At 41.8% G+C, this 16,514-nt stretch overlaps 1 protein-coding gene across 1 annotated transcript in view; it reads left to right on the top strand.

The window, feature by feature from the left end:
- CNTN4 (contactin 4) overlaps window positions 1-16,514 on the top strand; it is a 425,127-nt gene that overhangs the window by 214,783 nt on the left and 193,830 nt on the right. The window contains exon 6 of the mRNA XM_068982346.1: window positions 15,425-15,527. Coding sequence (XP_068838447.1) covers window positions 15,425-15,527 — 103 coding nt within the window. The remainder of the gene's footprint in view (window positions 1-15,424; window positions 15,528-16,514) is intronic.

The following is a 16,514-nucleotide window of genomic DNA, read 5'->3' as shown; positions in this document are numbered from 1 at the left end:
TGACCTGGGCATTCATTTGATGATGCCTCTGGCCAAGAAACATTGATATTTTAGGAATCAGTGAAATAAAATGGACTGCAATGGGTGAATTTAACTCAGATGACCATTATATCTACTACTGAGGGCAAGATCCCTTACAAGAAATAGAGTAACCTTCGTAGTCAACAAAAGAATCTGAAATGCAGTACTTGGATGCAATCTCGAAAGTGACAGAATGATCTCTGTTCATTTCCAAGGCAAACCATTCAATATCACAGTAATCCAAGTCTATACCCCAACCACTAATGCTGAAGAAGCTGAAGTTGAATGGTTCTATGAAGACCTACAAGACCTTCTAGAACTAACACCCAAAAAACATGTCCTTTCATTATAGGGGACTGGAATGCAAAAGTGGAAAATCAAGAGATACCTGGAGTAACAGGTAAGTTTGGCCTTAGAGTACAAAATGAAGCAGGGCAAAGGCTAACAGAGTTTTGCCATGAGAACGCTCTGGTCATAGCAAACACCCTCTTCCAACAACACAAGAGATGACTCTACACATGGTCATCACCAGATGGTCAATACCGAAATCAGACTGATTATATTCTTGGCAGCCACAGATTGAGAAGCTCTAAACAATCAGCAAAAACAAGACCAGAAGCTGACTGTGGCTCAGATCATGAACTCCTTATTGAAAAAATCAGACTTACATTGAAGAAAGTGGGGGAAAACCACTAGACCATTCACGTATGACCTAAATCAAATCCCTTATGATTATACAGTGGAAGTGACAAACAGATTCAAGACATTAGATCTGATAGACAGAGTGCCTGAAGAACTATGGATGGAAGTTCATGACATTGTACAGGAGGCAGTGATCAAGACCATCTCCAAGAAAAAGAAATGCAAAAAGGTCAAATGGTTGTCTGAGGAGGCCTTACAAGTAGCTGAGAAGAGAAGCTAAAGGCAAAGGAGAAAAGGAAAGATATGCCAATTTGAATGCAGAGTTCCAAAGAATAGCAAGGAGAGATAAAGCCTTCCTCAGTGATCAGTGCAAAGAAATAGAGGAAAACAAGAGAATGGGAAAGACTAGAGATCTTGTCAAGAAAATTAGAGATACCAAGGGAACATTTAATACAAAGATGGGCTCAATAAAGGACAGAAATGGTATGGACCTAACAGAAGCAGAAGATATTAAGAAGAGGTGGCAAAAATGCACAGAAGAATTATATTTAAAAGATCTTCATGACCCAGGTAACCACGATGGTGTGATCACTCACCTAGAGCCAGACTTCCTGGAATGCAAAGTCAAGTGGGGCTTGGGAAGCATCACTACAAACAAAGCTAATGGAGGTGATAGAATTCCAGTTGAGCTACTTAAAATCCTAAAAAATGATGCTGTAAAAGTGCTGCACTCAATATGCCAGAAAATTTGGAAAACTCAGCAGTGGCCAAAGGACTGGAAAAGATCAGTTTTCATTCCAATCCCAAAGAAAGGCAGTGCCAAAGAATGTTCAAATTACCTCACAATTGTACTTGTCTCACACACTTAGCAGAGTAATGCTCAAAATTCTCCAAGCCAGACTTCAACAATACATGAACTGTGAACTTCCAGATGTTCAAGCTGGTTTTAGAAAAGGCAGAGGAACCAGAGATCAAATTGCCAACATCTGTTGGATCTTCAAAAAAGCAAGAGAGTTCCAGAAAAACATCTACTTCTGCTTTATTGACTATGCCAAAGCCTTTGACTGTGTGGATCACAATAAACTGTGGAAAATTATGAAGGAGATGGGAATACCAGACTACCTGACCTGCCTCCTGAGAAATCTGTATGCAGGTCAAGAAGCCACATTTAGAACTGAACATGGAACAACAGACTGGTTCCAAATTGGGAATGGAGTACGTCAAGGCTGTATATTGTCACTCTGCTTATTGATGCACTCTGAGTGCATCATGTGAAATGCCAGGCTGGATGAAGCACAAGCTGGAATTAAGATTGCTGGGAGAAATATCAATAACCTCAGATATGCAGATGACACCACCCCTTTATGGCTGAAAGCAAAGAAGAACTAAAAAGCCTGCTGATGAGAGTGAAAGTGGAGAGTTAAAAAGTTAGCCTAAAACTCAACATTCAGAAAAGTAAGATCATGGCATCTGGTTTCATCACTACATGGCAAATAGATAGGGAAACAATGGAAACAGTGACAGACTATTTTGGGGGGCTCCAAAATCACTGCAGATGGTATTGCAGCCATGAAATTAAAAGACGCTGCTCCTTGCAAAAAATCTATGACCAACCTAGACAGCATATTAAAAAGCAGAGACATTACTTTGCTGACAAAGGTCCATCTAGTCAAAGCTATGGTTTTTCCAGTAGTCATGTATCAGTGTGAGAGTTGGGCTATAAACAAAGCTAAGCGCCAAAGAGTTGACACTTTTGAACTGTGGTGTTGGAGAAGACTCTTGAGAGTCCCTTGGACTGCAAAGAGATCCAACCAGTCCATCCTAAAGGAAATCAGTCCTGAATATTCATTGGAAGGACTGATGCTGAAGCTGAAACTCCAATACTTTGGCCACCTGATATGAAGAACTGACTCATTGGAAAAGACCCTGATGCTGGGAAAGATTGAAGGCAGGAGCAGAAGGTGATGACAGAGGATGAGATGGTTGGATAGCAGCACTGACTTGATGAACATGTGTTTGAGTAAGCTCTGGGAGTTGATGATGGACAGGGAAACCTGGTGTGCTACAGTCCATGGGGTTGCAAAGAGTCGGACACGACTGCATGACTGAAGTGAACCGAACTTAACCAAGAAATGTTCATTGAGTGCCAGTTGTATTCTTGTCACTAGAGATGCAAAAGTCTTTCTATGTCCTCTTAGATGGTGGCCTGGCTTAGGAGCCTAATTACAGACTGAGGTAGGAATGGGGCCAGTTTAGGGTGGATGGAGAATTAAAGCAGGATTATTTAAGCTTCAGCTGTGATCAGAGCTGTCCAGGACCAATGAAGGTACCATGAGATTATGCATATAATCAAGATACGCATGTAAGGAAGCCTGGCCTGGTCTTGGAAATCAGCTGAAGCTTCCATCTAACAGGGAGGATAAGAATTCCAGGAAGTGGACACAGTATTTGCTTAAACCATGAGTTGGCAAACTTCCTCCTGTAGGCAGATCTTGTCCATGGCCTGCTTTTGTAAATAAAGTTTAACATTTTTCTCCATAGAAATGTTAGGTATTTTTACTTAACTCCTAGATTACCTGTAATTTGTGTTACTATTGTTACGGATATCTTATTTTTAATCACATTCTCTATTTTACTTGTAAGTGATTGAGCATGGCAAACTTGGTGAAATCTTGTTAGTTCTATAATTTGTTAATTCTGTCAACTCTCTCAAACTTTGCTATCTTCCTCATTTCTTCTAAGCCCAGTGCCTAGCCAACCCTTAGTTCATGAGCCACACACAACCCACCACCATTTTCATAAATAAAATCTTACTGGAACATAGCCATGCCTATTTGTTTACATATTGTCTATGAATACTTTCTAGCTATATGGCAGAGTTGAATCAGAGATTGAGTGTCTGACAAAACCTAAATAAAATCCTTGCTGTCTCTTTGTACAAAATATTATTAACCTTGCTAATCTCTGACCACACAATAATATCTTTAAATACTCAAAGACTGTCCATCAAGGCTTGTTCTTTGTGGCTCCAAAGACTTGAACTAGGACCAGACTATACAAATTAGAGGGAGAGTTTAGTTCAAGTAGAGAGAACTTTTAGTAGTAAGAATATAAATGTACTTCGTCACAAAAAGACCAAAGTTGGCTTTCTTTCACCTGAAAGGTGGTGGATTTATAATTAATTGCCCAAATGGGAAACTCTTAGCAAATTACTTCAGAACTTATTGCAAATCAGGACTGTCCCAGGCAAGCACAGATAAATAGCTACTCTACTTTCAGAGGATCCAGCTTTCTGGAACCCAAGGATTGAACCCAGGTCTCCTGCATTGCAGGCATATTCTTTGCCATTTGAGCCAGCAGGGAAGCCCGCCTGCTGGAATAGCTCAGATTATCTCTGCATTGTAACTGCTGAGAAGTAAGGAAAGAGATGCAGGTTTGAATTAGGTCAAACAGTGGGGTTTGTTTTCACCTCCCACAGGTTTCTCTTTTAAAAATATATATATGTATTTGTTTATTTATTTATGGCTGTGCCTTGTCTTAGTTGCAGCTTGCAGGATCTTTAGTTGTAGCATGTGGGATCTAGTTTCCTGACCAGGTAGGGCCCCTGTATTGGGAGCATGAAGTCTGAGCCACTGGACCATGAGGGAAGTCCTTCTCAAAGGTTTTTGAAGTCACATTAAAACCCCACATGTAACAAGTGATAGACAACCTTCCGGTGTCTTATTCTTCTTTTCCAGCACTGGGGAAGTTCTTGTTTGCACAATTGTTGGCTCTAACTCAGGGGAATTCAGTGATCAGGGAATGAGTAGTGATAGAGAATCCTTGGACAGTCCCCTCAATCCTACAGTGTCTCCTTCAACCCAGGGCAAAACAAGGCTTTCCTGAAAGAATAAAGTTCTGAACTCAGCCAAAGAAATTAGTATGCCTAATCAGATATTTCCAAATATTTTTAGATAAATGGGTTTTATATCATATGATTTATTCCTCAAGAACAGCCATGTGGGAGCTCTATATAAGACAGTCTTTTGCAGTTTTTCTTCAGTAGTAAGTCCCACTCTGTGGAAGCTGGTAAAAGTCCCTTCTGTGGTTTAATTTATAAGCATAGATTCCAGCTAAGGCAGGTGTTGGCAAAATCTTATGGCACAAAATTCTGCAAACTGGCCTCCTTCTGCCAAGACAGCGCTCTGCAAATTGTAGTTAAACAAGCGTGGCGTGTGGCTGATTTCTCTTTTATAGTCTGCAGTTTGGTGGTTATTTTGTCACATTCTGGTTCTCACAGACATCAGCGTCAGCATTAATAGTTTTTCCAGTTTTGAAAGGAGGACAGTCATTGCCACAAGGGTTGTGAGTAGAACCCAGGCTCATGATTGGCTTTGTCACTGGTGGGATGCACTTACTTGTCATCTTCCAGTGACTAGTCCATGATGTCTGTTACCGCTTGGTCCAAAGCTTAACCCCTCATGGTTGCTACAGAAGTTCCCTGGAAGGCAGCATCAGCATCAGCCAGGAACTTATGAGAAATGAACATTCTCAGGCCCCGTGTCAGCTTACTAATTCAGACACTCACGTCCTCCAGGTGATATAAAGTTTGAGAACACTGGTTTTGGAAAAAAACACCTAGAAATTTGTAGCATGCCTTCCTTAGAAAATAAACATGGTTATTCCATAAACCATGGAAGGAGATCAAACCAGTCAATCCTAAAGGAAATCCTAAAGGAAATCCTAAATATTCATTGGAAGGACTGATGCTGAAGCTGAAGCTCCAATACTTTGGCCACCTGATGTGAAGAACTGACTCATTAAAAGAGACCCTGATGCTGGGAAAGGCAGGAGGAGAAGGGGACGACAGAGGTTGAGATGGTTGATTGGCATCACTGACTCGATGGACATGAATTTGAGCAAGCTCCTGGAGTTGGTGATGGACAGGAAAGCCTGGCATGCTGCAATCCATAGGGTTGCAAAGAGTTGGGAACATCTAAGCGACTGAAGTGACTGAACTGATTCCATAAACTGTTTGAGCCAGGTGACGCTAGTGGTAAAGAACCCAGCTGTCAATGCAGGAGACATAGAGGTGTCTCCTGGGTTCCACCCCTGAGTTGGGAATATCCCCTAGAGGAGAACGTGGCAACCAACTCCAATAGTCTTGCCTAGAGAATTCCACGGACAGTGGAGCCTGGCAGGCTATACAATCCATTGGGTCACACAGAATCAGACACAACTGAAGTGACTTAGCATATACACACACACACATTGCATAAACAATTAATTGTTGCCTGCATTTGCCACATTACTATGCAAGGCTTTGGAAAAGGGTAACTACAAATGTCATGAAGATAATGATCAGGTCTGTGATATGCACATTGTGCCCCCATGGTTATGGTTGCTGTTAAATGAATGTTTATTGAATTCATTAGAATGTAAATACAGCTAAGCCCCTACCTCCTAAAGACTTTCATGTATCAAATTTCAAGGGACATAGCTTTCACTGTTGTGGTGCTGGCATAGTTCTTACTCCCACAAATAGAAAACATTGACAATACATCTTAATAAATTAAAACTCTTTTCACCTTATGTTTAAGATTGTAGATATAGATGCCTCTATTTAGAATTGAAAGCAAGAATTTTCTCCAATGGATTAGATTGGCCAAAACATTTTTGGGTTTTTCTATAAGATATTATGGGGAAAATCTGAACAATTTTTTTGACAACCCGATATATATTTTCAGTCAGGAGGAAAGAAACATTGCTGAGATTATACAACCTGGTTGATCCTGACAACAACCTGACAGCACTTTAGCTTCAGCTTTACCTTGGTTATGTAGACGCACCTAGACCTTTCTATCTTCCCACCTTTCCAGACAGTTTGAAGATAGAAAAAGGATTCTGAAGCAGTTCCATCAATGGCATCACTTTTTGCCTAATTATTCTATAAATCAGCAGAGCAGCTGTAGGCCAATTAAGTTCAAAAATGTGCAGGTGGTCAGGGGAATGACTAGAAAAAAATGCACTCCTGTTTTAAGAGACCCTGTGTTTCTTAAAAGTTATAAAAGGCAACAGCTTTTTACATTGAGAGTAGCAAAGGGCCAAAATAGTTAAAATGAAAGAAATAGTCAAATAAAAATGTAACGTGTGCCAGATGTAAGCAAATTCAATGGAACACTACACAGCTATTCCAAAAAATTTTCATAATGTAGTTGAAGGGAATGGCTTCTTTCATTTTGTCATGACTTAAATACTAGGACAATCTTTATATGTAACTAAAAATTTTTAAAGAGCAGTGAATCCGTGCCACTCCATCTCTGATCCCAACTCTGTGTCCAGCAACTATTGCCATAAATGAAGTACAGTCTTCATCATCACCGAGCACACTGTTACTCACTTCCTGTAGTCATAAACAGAGATCACTGTGCCTTCACCCTGAAATCACTCCATGTGACCACACAAACAACCTGCACAGATTATGTTTTCCCACATTTTAGAAAAACATAGTCTGAAGTGAGTGAACTTGACCAATAGCCATGGTAATGCTTAAGAACAACTTCCATGCCCGAGAAGACTTGAATGTTTGGCTTAATGACTATTATATATCCCAGTATAAAGGGCCACATTGCCCCATCTTACTCCCTTTCACGAATCCCTACCTATCCAGTTCATTTTTTTCCTCCATATGCCTTGAACTGAGCTGAGATTTGCGAGGAACAGAAAAAATCACAAGTACTTCCATTCCTCAAAGAAGTGAAAGTACAACAGAAGAAATGGCAAGTATATAAATAGCTATAAACATGATAGAAAGCAGCAGTGCTATTTGAGAGAGCCCAGAAGTTTATTTGTAAAATGTTTTATGTTGGTTTTCTTACTGAGCACTTGTTAAGTGTGGAGACAAAGATAAAAGCTAGCATGAAAAAGACAGACATATTACTTGATATCATGGGGTTACGATCTGTATGGAAGACAGAAGTAAACATGAGAAATACATATGACAATTCAGTTCAGTTCAGTTCAGTGGCTCAGTCGTGTCCAACTCTTTGTGACATGAATCGCAGCACGCCAGGCCTCCCTGTCCATCACCATCTCCCGGAGTTCACTCAGACTCCTGTCCATCGAGTCCGTGATGCCATCCAGATATCTCATCCTGGGTTGTCCCCTTCTCCTCCTGCCCCCAATCTCTCCCAGCATCAGAGTCTTTTCCAGTGAGTCAATTTTTCGCATGAGGTGTCCAAAGTACTGGAGCTTCAGCTTTAGCATCATTCCTTCCAAAGAAATCCCAGGGCTGATCTCCTTCAGAATGGACTGGTTGGATCTCCTTGCAGTGCAAGGGACCCTCAAGAGTCTTCTCCAACACCACAGTTCAAAAGCATCAATTCTTCGGTTCTCAGCCTTCTTCACAGTCCAACTCTCACATCCATACGTGACCACAAGAAAAACCATAGCCTTGACTAGACGGACCTTAGTCGGTAAAGTAATGTCTCTGCTTTTGAATATACTATCTAGGTTGGTTATAACTTTTCTTCCAAGGAGTAAGTGTCTTTTAATTTCATGGCTGCAGTCACCATCTGCAGTGATTTTGGAGCCCCAAAAAATAAAGTCTGACACTGTTTCCACTGTTTCCCCATCTATTTCCCATCAAGTGATGGGACCGGATGCCATGATCTTCATTTTCTGAATGTTGAGCTGTAAGCCAACTTTTTCACTCTCCTCTTTTACTTTCATCAAGAGGCTCTTTACTTCCTCTTCACTTTTTGCCATAAGGGTGGTGTCATCTGCATATCTGAGGTTATTGATATTTCTCCCAGCAATCTTGATTCCAGCTTGTGTTTCTTCCAGTCCAGCGTTTCTCATGATGTACTCTGCATATAAGTTAAATAAGCAGGGTGACAATATAGAGCCTTGACGTACTCCTTTTCCTATTTGGAACCAGTCTGTTGTTCCATGTCCAGTTCTAACTATTGCTTCCTAACCTGCATACAGATTCCTCAAGAGGCAGGTCAGGTGGTCTGGTATTCCCATCTCTTTCAGAATTTTCCACAGTTTATTGTGATCCACACAGTCAAAGGCTTTGGCCTAGAAAATAAAGCAGAAATAGATGTTTTTTCTGGAATTCTCTTGCTTTTTCCATGATCCAGCGGATGTTGGAAATTTGATCTCTGGTTCCTCTGCCTTTTCTAAAACCAGCTTGAACATCAGGGAGTTCACAGTTCACGTATTGCTGAAGCCTGGCTTGGAGAATTTTGAGCATTACTTTACTAGCGTGTGAGATGAGTGCAATTGTGCAGTAGTTTGAGCATTCTTTGGCATTACCTTTCTTTGGGATTGGAATGAAAACTGACCTTTTCCAGTCCTGTGGCCACTGCTGAGTTTTCCAAACTTGCTGGCATATTGAGTGCAGCACTTTCACAGCATCATCTTTCAGGATTTGAAACAGCTCAACTGGAATTCCATCACCTCCGCTAGCTTTGTTCGTAGTGATGCTTTCTAAGGCCCACTTGACTTCACATTCCAAGATGTCTGGCTCTAAATTAGTCATCACATCATCATGATTATCTGGGTCATGAAGATCTTTTTTGTACAGTTCTTCTGTGTATTCTTGACACCTCTTCTTAATATCTTCTGCTTCTGTTAGGTCCAGACCATTTCTGTCCTTTATCGAGCCCATCTTTGCATGAAATGTTCCCTGGTATCTCTAATTTTCTTGAAAAGATCTCTAGTCTTTCCCATTCTGTTGTTTTCCTCTATTTCTTTGCATTGATCGCTGAAGAAGGTTTTCTTATCTCTTCTTGCTATTCTTTGGAACTCTGCATTCAGACCCTTATATCTTTCCTTTTCTCCTTTGCTTTTCGCCTCCCTTCTTTTCACAGCCATTTGTAAGGTCTCCCCAGACAGCCATTTTGCTTTTTTGCATTTCTTTTCCATGGGGATGGTGTTGATCCCTGTCTCCTGTACAATGTCACAAACCTCATTCCATAGTTCATCAGGCACTCTATCTATCAGATCTAGCCCCTTAAATCTATTTCTCACTTCCACTGTGTAATCATAAGGGATTTGATTTAGGTCATACCTAAATGGTCTAGTGGTTTTCCCTACTTTCTTCAGTTTAAGTCTGAATTTGGTAATAAGGAGTTCATGATCTGAGCCACAGTCAGCTCCCGGTCTTGTTTTTGTGGAATGTATAGAGCTTCTCCATCTTTGGCTTCAAAGAATATAATCAGTCTGATTTCGGTGTTGACCATCTGGTGATGTCCATGTGTAGAGTCTTCTCTTGTGTTATTGGAAGAGGGTGTTTGCTATGACCAGTGCATTTTCTTGGCAAAACTCTATTAGTCTATGCCCCGCTTCATTCCACATTCCAAGGCCAAATTTACCTGTTACTCCAGGTGTTTCTTGACTTCGTACTTTTGCATTCCAGTCCCCTATTATGAAAAGGACATCTTTTTTGGGTGTTAGTTCTAAAAGATCTTGTAGGTCTTCATAAAACCGTTCAACTTCAGCTTCTTCAGCGTTACTGGTTGGGGCATAGACTTGGATAACTGTGATATTGAATGGTTTGCATTGGAGACGAACAGAGATCATTCTGTCGTTTTTGAGATTGCATCCAAGTACTGCATTCCAGGCTCTTTTGTTGACCATGATTGGCTACTCCATTTCTTCTGAGGAATTCCTGCCCGCAGTAGTAGATGTAATGGGCATCTGAGTTAAATTCACCCATTCCAGTCCATTTTAGTTCACTGATTCCTAGAATGTCGACGTTCACCCTTGCCATCTCTTGTTTGATCACTTCCAATTTGCCTTGATTCATGGACCTGACATTCCAGGTTTCTATGCAATATTGCTCTTTACAGCATCGGATCTTGCTTCTATCACCAGTCACATCCACAACTGGGTATTGTTTTTGCTTTGGCTCCATCCCTTCATTCTGTCTGGAGTTATTTCTCCACTGATCTCCAGTAGCATATTGGGCACCTAATGACCTGGGAAGTTCCTCTTTTGGTATCCTATCATTTTGCCTTTTCCTACTGTTCATGGGGTTCTCAAGGCAAGAATACTGAAGTGGCTTGCCATTCCCTTCTCCAGTGGATCACATTTTGTCAGGCCTCTCCACCATGACCCGCCCATCTTGGGTTGCCCCGCAGGTGTGTCTTGGTTTCATTGAGTTAGACAAGGCTGTGGTGCTAGTGTGATTAGATTGACGTTTTCTGCGAGTATGGTTTAAGTGTGTCTGCCCTCTGATACCCTCTTGCAACACTTACCATCTTACTTGGGTTTCTCTTACCTTGGGCGTGGGGTATCTCTTCACGCTGCTCCAGCAAAGCACAGCCGCTGTTCCTTACCTTGGAGGAGGGGTATCTCCTTACCACCAACGTTCCTGACCTTCAACGTGGGATAGCTCCTCTAGGCCCTCCTGTGCCTGCACAGCCACCACTCCTCGGGTTGCTCCTCCCGGCCGCCAGCCCTGGCCTTGGGCGTGGGTGGCTCCTCCCAGCTGCTGCCCCTGGCCTCGGGCTCCAGGTGGCTCCTCAAGGTCACCGCCCCTGGCCTCGGGTGCGAGGTGGCTTCTTCTGGCCGCCCCTGATCTCGGACTCGGGGTGTCTCCTCCCAGCCACCACTGGCCTCGGACACCGGGTAGCTCCTCTCGGCCGCCGCCCCTGACCTTGGACACGGGGTGTCTCCTCCCGGCCGCCACTGACCTCGGATGCAGGGCAGCCCCCCTTGGCCGTTCCTGCGCCGTCTCAGCCTGGCACTCTAGGCCGCTGCCCCTGACCTCGGACGGGGGGTAGCTCCTCTTGGCCGCGCTTAGTGAGCCGGCCCGCAGCCGCCTGCGCCTGTTAATATGACAGTTAACATAAAGGAAAAAATATATTCACAGAGATTGACAGCAGGCACCTATTTTAGATAATGTGATCAAAAACACTTTTCAAAGGGGGAGTCTTTTGAGCTGAGACTTGAAGCGAAAGTCATCCATGTAAAATAAAAGTCATGGGGAACAAGAGAAAAATGAAAACATATTAAAATGTCCATAGAAACACTTGCATGTGATCGTTCATGGTAACATTATTCATTAAACAGCAGTGAAAACCATGCCATTCCCAAACCATGCCATAGCCAAAGAAGAAACAACCTAAATGACCATCAACTGGTAACTTGGGTTGAATTATGTGCCCCCAAAAGATATTATATGTTGAAATCCTAACCTCTAGTACCTAAGAATACAACCTTATTAGAAAATAAATTAGTTAGATGAGATCATATTGGAATTGGGTAAATCTTTAACCCAATATGACTGATGTCTTTAAAAGAAAACAGTGGGAAGACCCATGGAGAGAACATCATACAAATCAGAGGTTGGACTGACAGAGCTGCAAGCCATGGAACACCCTGAATATTGATGACCACCACCGCAAGCCAGGACGAGGCAAGGAAGGATACTCTCCATGGTCTCAGAGACAGCACAGCCCTGTCGGCCTCTAATCTTCAGCATTGTGAGAGAGTAAATGTATTTTGCCTGAAGTCACTTAGTCTGTATCTCTTTCCAAGGACAGTCTTAGGAAACTAATACAGCTGGTGAACAGATGATTAAAATATTTTTCTTCTGTAAAGTGGAATACTATACAGGCGTAAAAAGGAAGGAATCACCAATACAAGCCACACCATGGATGAACTTTGTTAACATTAGGCCAAGTAAAAAGCCAAATGCAAATGACCAAATGTTGTATGATTTCATTTAAATGTAATGTCCAGAAAAGGAAAATCTATAGACAAAGCAGATTAGTGGTTGCCTGGGGCTGGGACTGCTCCTGGGAATTAAGTGTAAACAGGCATGAGGGATATTATTTGGGGGATGGAAATGTTGTAAATTGAGTTATGAAGATGATTGCCCAATTCAGTCAATTTACTAAAAATCATTACATTATATGTTTTTCAAAAGAAGTCATAGGAGACCGTGAGAGCTAAGGCAAAAAGATTTGATACTTTTTGGTCATTTAAAGACGGCTGTGGGCTAGAGTATAGAGAGTGCTGAGGAAAGGGTGCAGGACACTGAAGGAGAGGACTTTGAGTCTAAGCCATAATGGTTGAGATTTTAGGATAAGCAATCAGTAGTTCAGGGGGCCTCATACACTAAGTAGTGACGTTTCAATTGCTTAGGAGAAAGGTGTGTGAGACAGTTTTTATCCTTGGTGTATCTTTCATAGCTGGATTATAGAAACCAGGTTTGTATGTAGTGTTTATAGAACGAGGGGACTGGGAAACCCTGATCATGGCTGACACAGCCTTGACCCCCATATTTTCACTTTATCATCTCATCTCCCTTCCATGCATGAGGCACTGCAGTGGAAGTTGTCTTGATATCCTGGGAGGACAAAAGACCTTTTCTCTCGAAATTCCCTTGTGGCACTCTAGATCGGAATCTGCCTGCCAGTGCAGGAGATACAGTTTTGATCCTTGGTTCAGAAAGATTCCACCTCTCACGGAGCAACTAAGCCTGTGCACCACAACTACTGAACCCAAGCACTAGAGCCCATGGACCAAAACTACTGAGCTCATGTGCTGCAACTACTGAGCCCATGCGCCTAGAGTCCATGTTCCACAAGAGAGGATGCCTCAGTGAGAATCACACACACCACAGCAGAGAGTACCCAAGCTCAAACAACTAGAAAAAGCCTGTGCAACCAAAAAATAGAGAGAGATGAAAAAAAAAAAGAACCTCTTCCTCTCAAGGCAGTTGTTTTTTAATTAACACTGCTCTTAGAGAACACAGCCACACACGCAGCACTAGGTGTTAGCTTGTTCCTGCACTCAGAGTCATACTACTGCTATTTATGGGATGATGAGTCACTTGTATGGGCTGTTTGTTAGCAAGTTCAGCAGAAGTGTGTGAATGCAGGTGTTAGTAAGCATTATCTCTTTATGGTCCAGCTGTGTGGCATATGCTCTAGGAAAGGCAATAGGACTCAGAGACTGGCCACAACTGAGTGTGTCACACATGGATTTAGTATATTTGAATTTAGTTTGGGAGTGTTACTCCTGCAGTGGTGAGAGGCCATAGGAAAAGATTTAGACCAGAAGTCAGGGACCAGGGTTGCAAACTTGAATGCTGGTCTGTTGTGAAGCTAAAGACAAACTGTTTAACACTTTGGGGATTACAGGCTTGCTTGTAAAAGACAGAGACAGACTAGAACTGTGATTTCCATTTTGGTGGAGGGTTTAAGGTTCTTTTTAGAACAGGTTGTTGCTAGGTATAGGTCCTTTCTTCAGAATGCCAATGTTAAGAATGCTGAACTGAGACTTCACTGGTGGTCCAGTGGTTAAGACTCCATGCTTCCATTGCAGGGGGTATAGTTTCTATCCCTGGTCAGGGAACTAAAAATCCCACATGTTATGTGGCAGGGCCAAAAACAATGCTGAACCAAATGATCTCAGAGATGCCTTCCATAGCCAATCCTCTCTGTCAGTCTATGAAAAGAAAATAACAAAATGACTATGTTCAGCTTTGCACAAAGTGAAGTCGCTCAGTTGTGTCCAACTCTTTGTGACCCCATGGCCTACCAGGCTTCTCCGTCCATGGGATTCTCCAGGCAAGAATACTGGAGTGGGTTGCCTTTTCCTTCTCCAGTTCTGATGACATACATCCCAACAAATCTAGCAAGACTATTAGATCATCTGACACTAGGGGTTGACTTTTTCTTTTTTGCACATTGAAGAAATTCCCTTGCTGCTTCTCAGGCTATGAAGCTGCAGATAAAGAGGGTCACCTCTGCAAAACGCATAGAATTGTTTCTCTGAGCCATTGTTCCTGTCCGCATCCATACCTTACTTTTAACCTTTTCATCTGAATCCTTCGATCTCTTTTTTTCTTTAACTGTAGGAAACCTAAAGAAGAGATGAAATGGAGGATCCTATCATGTTTTAGTGAGCTAGATAATTTTAAACTTTATATTGCCACAGTTGAATCAGAGGCCATAGAAAATGACCAGAAATTGAACAAAAATGAATGTATCAAAACAACTAGAGTAGTGGTAGACAGCATTAAAAATGGTTGATGAGAAATAATTCCTAAGCATTTAGTTATAAAACATGGACTTAATTTGTTAGGATTTGCCACCTTGGCTATGATTGCACAGTAATTTTTTGAGATATCAGAAAGTAAGAAAATAGGACCTTCAGGGTAAAACTACCGTTGGCAAGGTGGGTATCACTTACAGGCTATTTCTGATATTTACTTCCTATTATTATTTTATCATTGTTTCAGAATAATAATACATGAATTTTGTGTTACCTTGCACATACCAACTTATGACTCATTCAGATTGGCCTTCAAAAGTGAAAGATAATTTGTGGTTATAAACTGATTACTCAGAAATGTTCTTTACAGAGACACAACTAAAGCATGCACATATTTTTTAACATCTTTTAAATTTTCTGCAGCATGTTTCCAAAAAAATAAATAATAATGTGGTATTAATGGTGACTAGGACTTAACCTCCCTCCGCTTTTTTCTTCCATGACTACATTTTTAACAAAGTGTTTTTGAGAAGCAGAGTTGTCCACATGGAGAATTTAATCCTAGGCAGACGGTGTGGTGCTGGAATACACGTTTCCTCCAGCAATAACTGGGAAAGAAGCCATGATTCACGGCTGTTGGAGATAGGAGCCTCTTTAAATGAAGGGATTAATTGCACACACAATGATGTATAGGAACATTAACACAAAAACACTTGTGTATGTCTTAAAAGAATCTCCAAGGCTTAGCTCCTTTGTTTATTCACAGGGGTGATGGGCGAATATGAACCAAAAATAGAAGTTCAGTTTCCAGAAATGGTCCCGACTGCAAAGGGAACAACGGTGAAGCTGGAATGCTTTGCACTAGGAAAGTAAGTCCTGGTTTCTCTCCTCCACTGTCCTCCCTCCAGCTCAGGCAAGTAAAGAAATTTCTTTGCACTGTTCGCAGTAATGGTGGATGAGGTGACTGAAAAGCAAGCCAAGCCTCTCTCACTGTGATTCTGTGCGTTCATCTTTGATTCTGTCCTTTCACCATGGAGAAGGGATGTGGCATGACATAAGAGGAGTTAGCTGCCACTCTGGACACAGCCACGAAGGAGAGGAGAATGGGCAGTTCTGAAAGTGTTTCATTCTATTACGATAACCTGTAATGTACATGTTGTCTGACCCAGAATGACAGGAAAACAATGGCCTTCATCTGAGGTACAGTGAAGTTGGCTGTTTGGAAAAAGGCAGAATTTCATTTGGGTGCCAGCTTACAGAGTGTGCATCAACTTTTTCTTGTATTTCTTTTTAAATTGAAAGTCTCTTCTTTCTAGTTTTTTGTTAAAATTTATTTTATTGAAGTATATCGATTTACAATGTTGTGTTAATTTTCGCCCTATAGCAGAGTGATTCATTGAGACATATATACATTCTTTTTCATGTTATCTTCTATTATGGTTTATCACTGGATATTGAATACAGTTCGCTGTGATACACAGTAGTACCCTGTTGTTTATTCATTCTCTATATGATTATTTGCATCTGCTAATCCCGAACTTTCAATCCACCCCTCCCCCAACTCCCTCCCCCTTGTCAACCATAAGACTGTTCTCTATGTTTGTGAGTCTGTTTCTGTTTCATCAGGTCAGTTCAGTCACTCAGTCAATTCTGACTCTTTGCACCCCCACGGACTGCAGCACGCCAGCCTTCCCTGTCCATCACCAATTCCCGGAGCTTGCTCAAACTCATAGCCGTCGAGTCGGTGATGCTGTCCAACCCTCTCATCCTCTGTTGTCCCCTTCTCATCCTGCCTTCAATGTTTCCCAGCATCAGGGTCTTTTCCAATGAGTCAGTTTTTGCTTCAGGTGGCCAAA

Source organism: Capricornis sumatraensis, chromosome 10, assembly GCF_032405125.1.
Source record: "Capricornis sumatraensis isolate serow.1 chromosome 10, serow.2, whole genome shotgun sequence".
Classification (NCBI taxonomy): domain Eukaryota; kingdom Metazoa; phylum Chordata; class Mammalia; order Artiodactyla; family Bovidae; genus Capricornis; species Capricornis sumatraensis.
The sequence above is the reverse complement of the archived record's forward strand: the minus strand, read 5'-3'. Positions and strand labels throughout refer to the sequence as shown.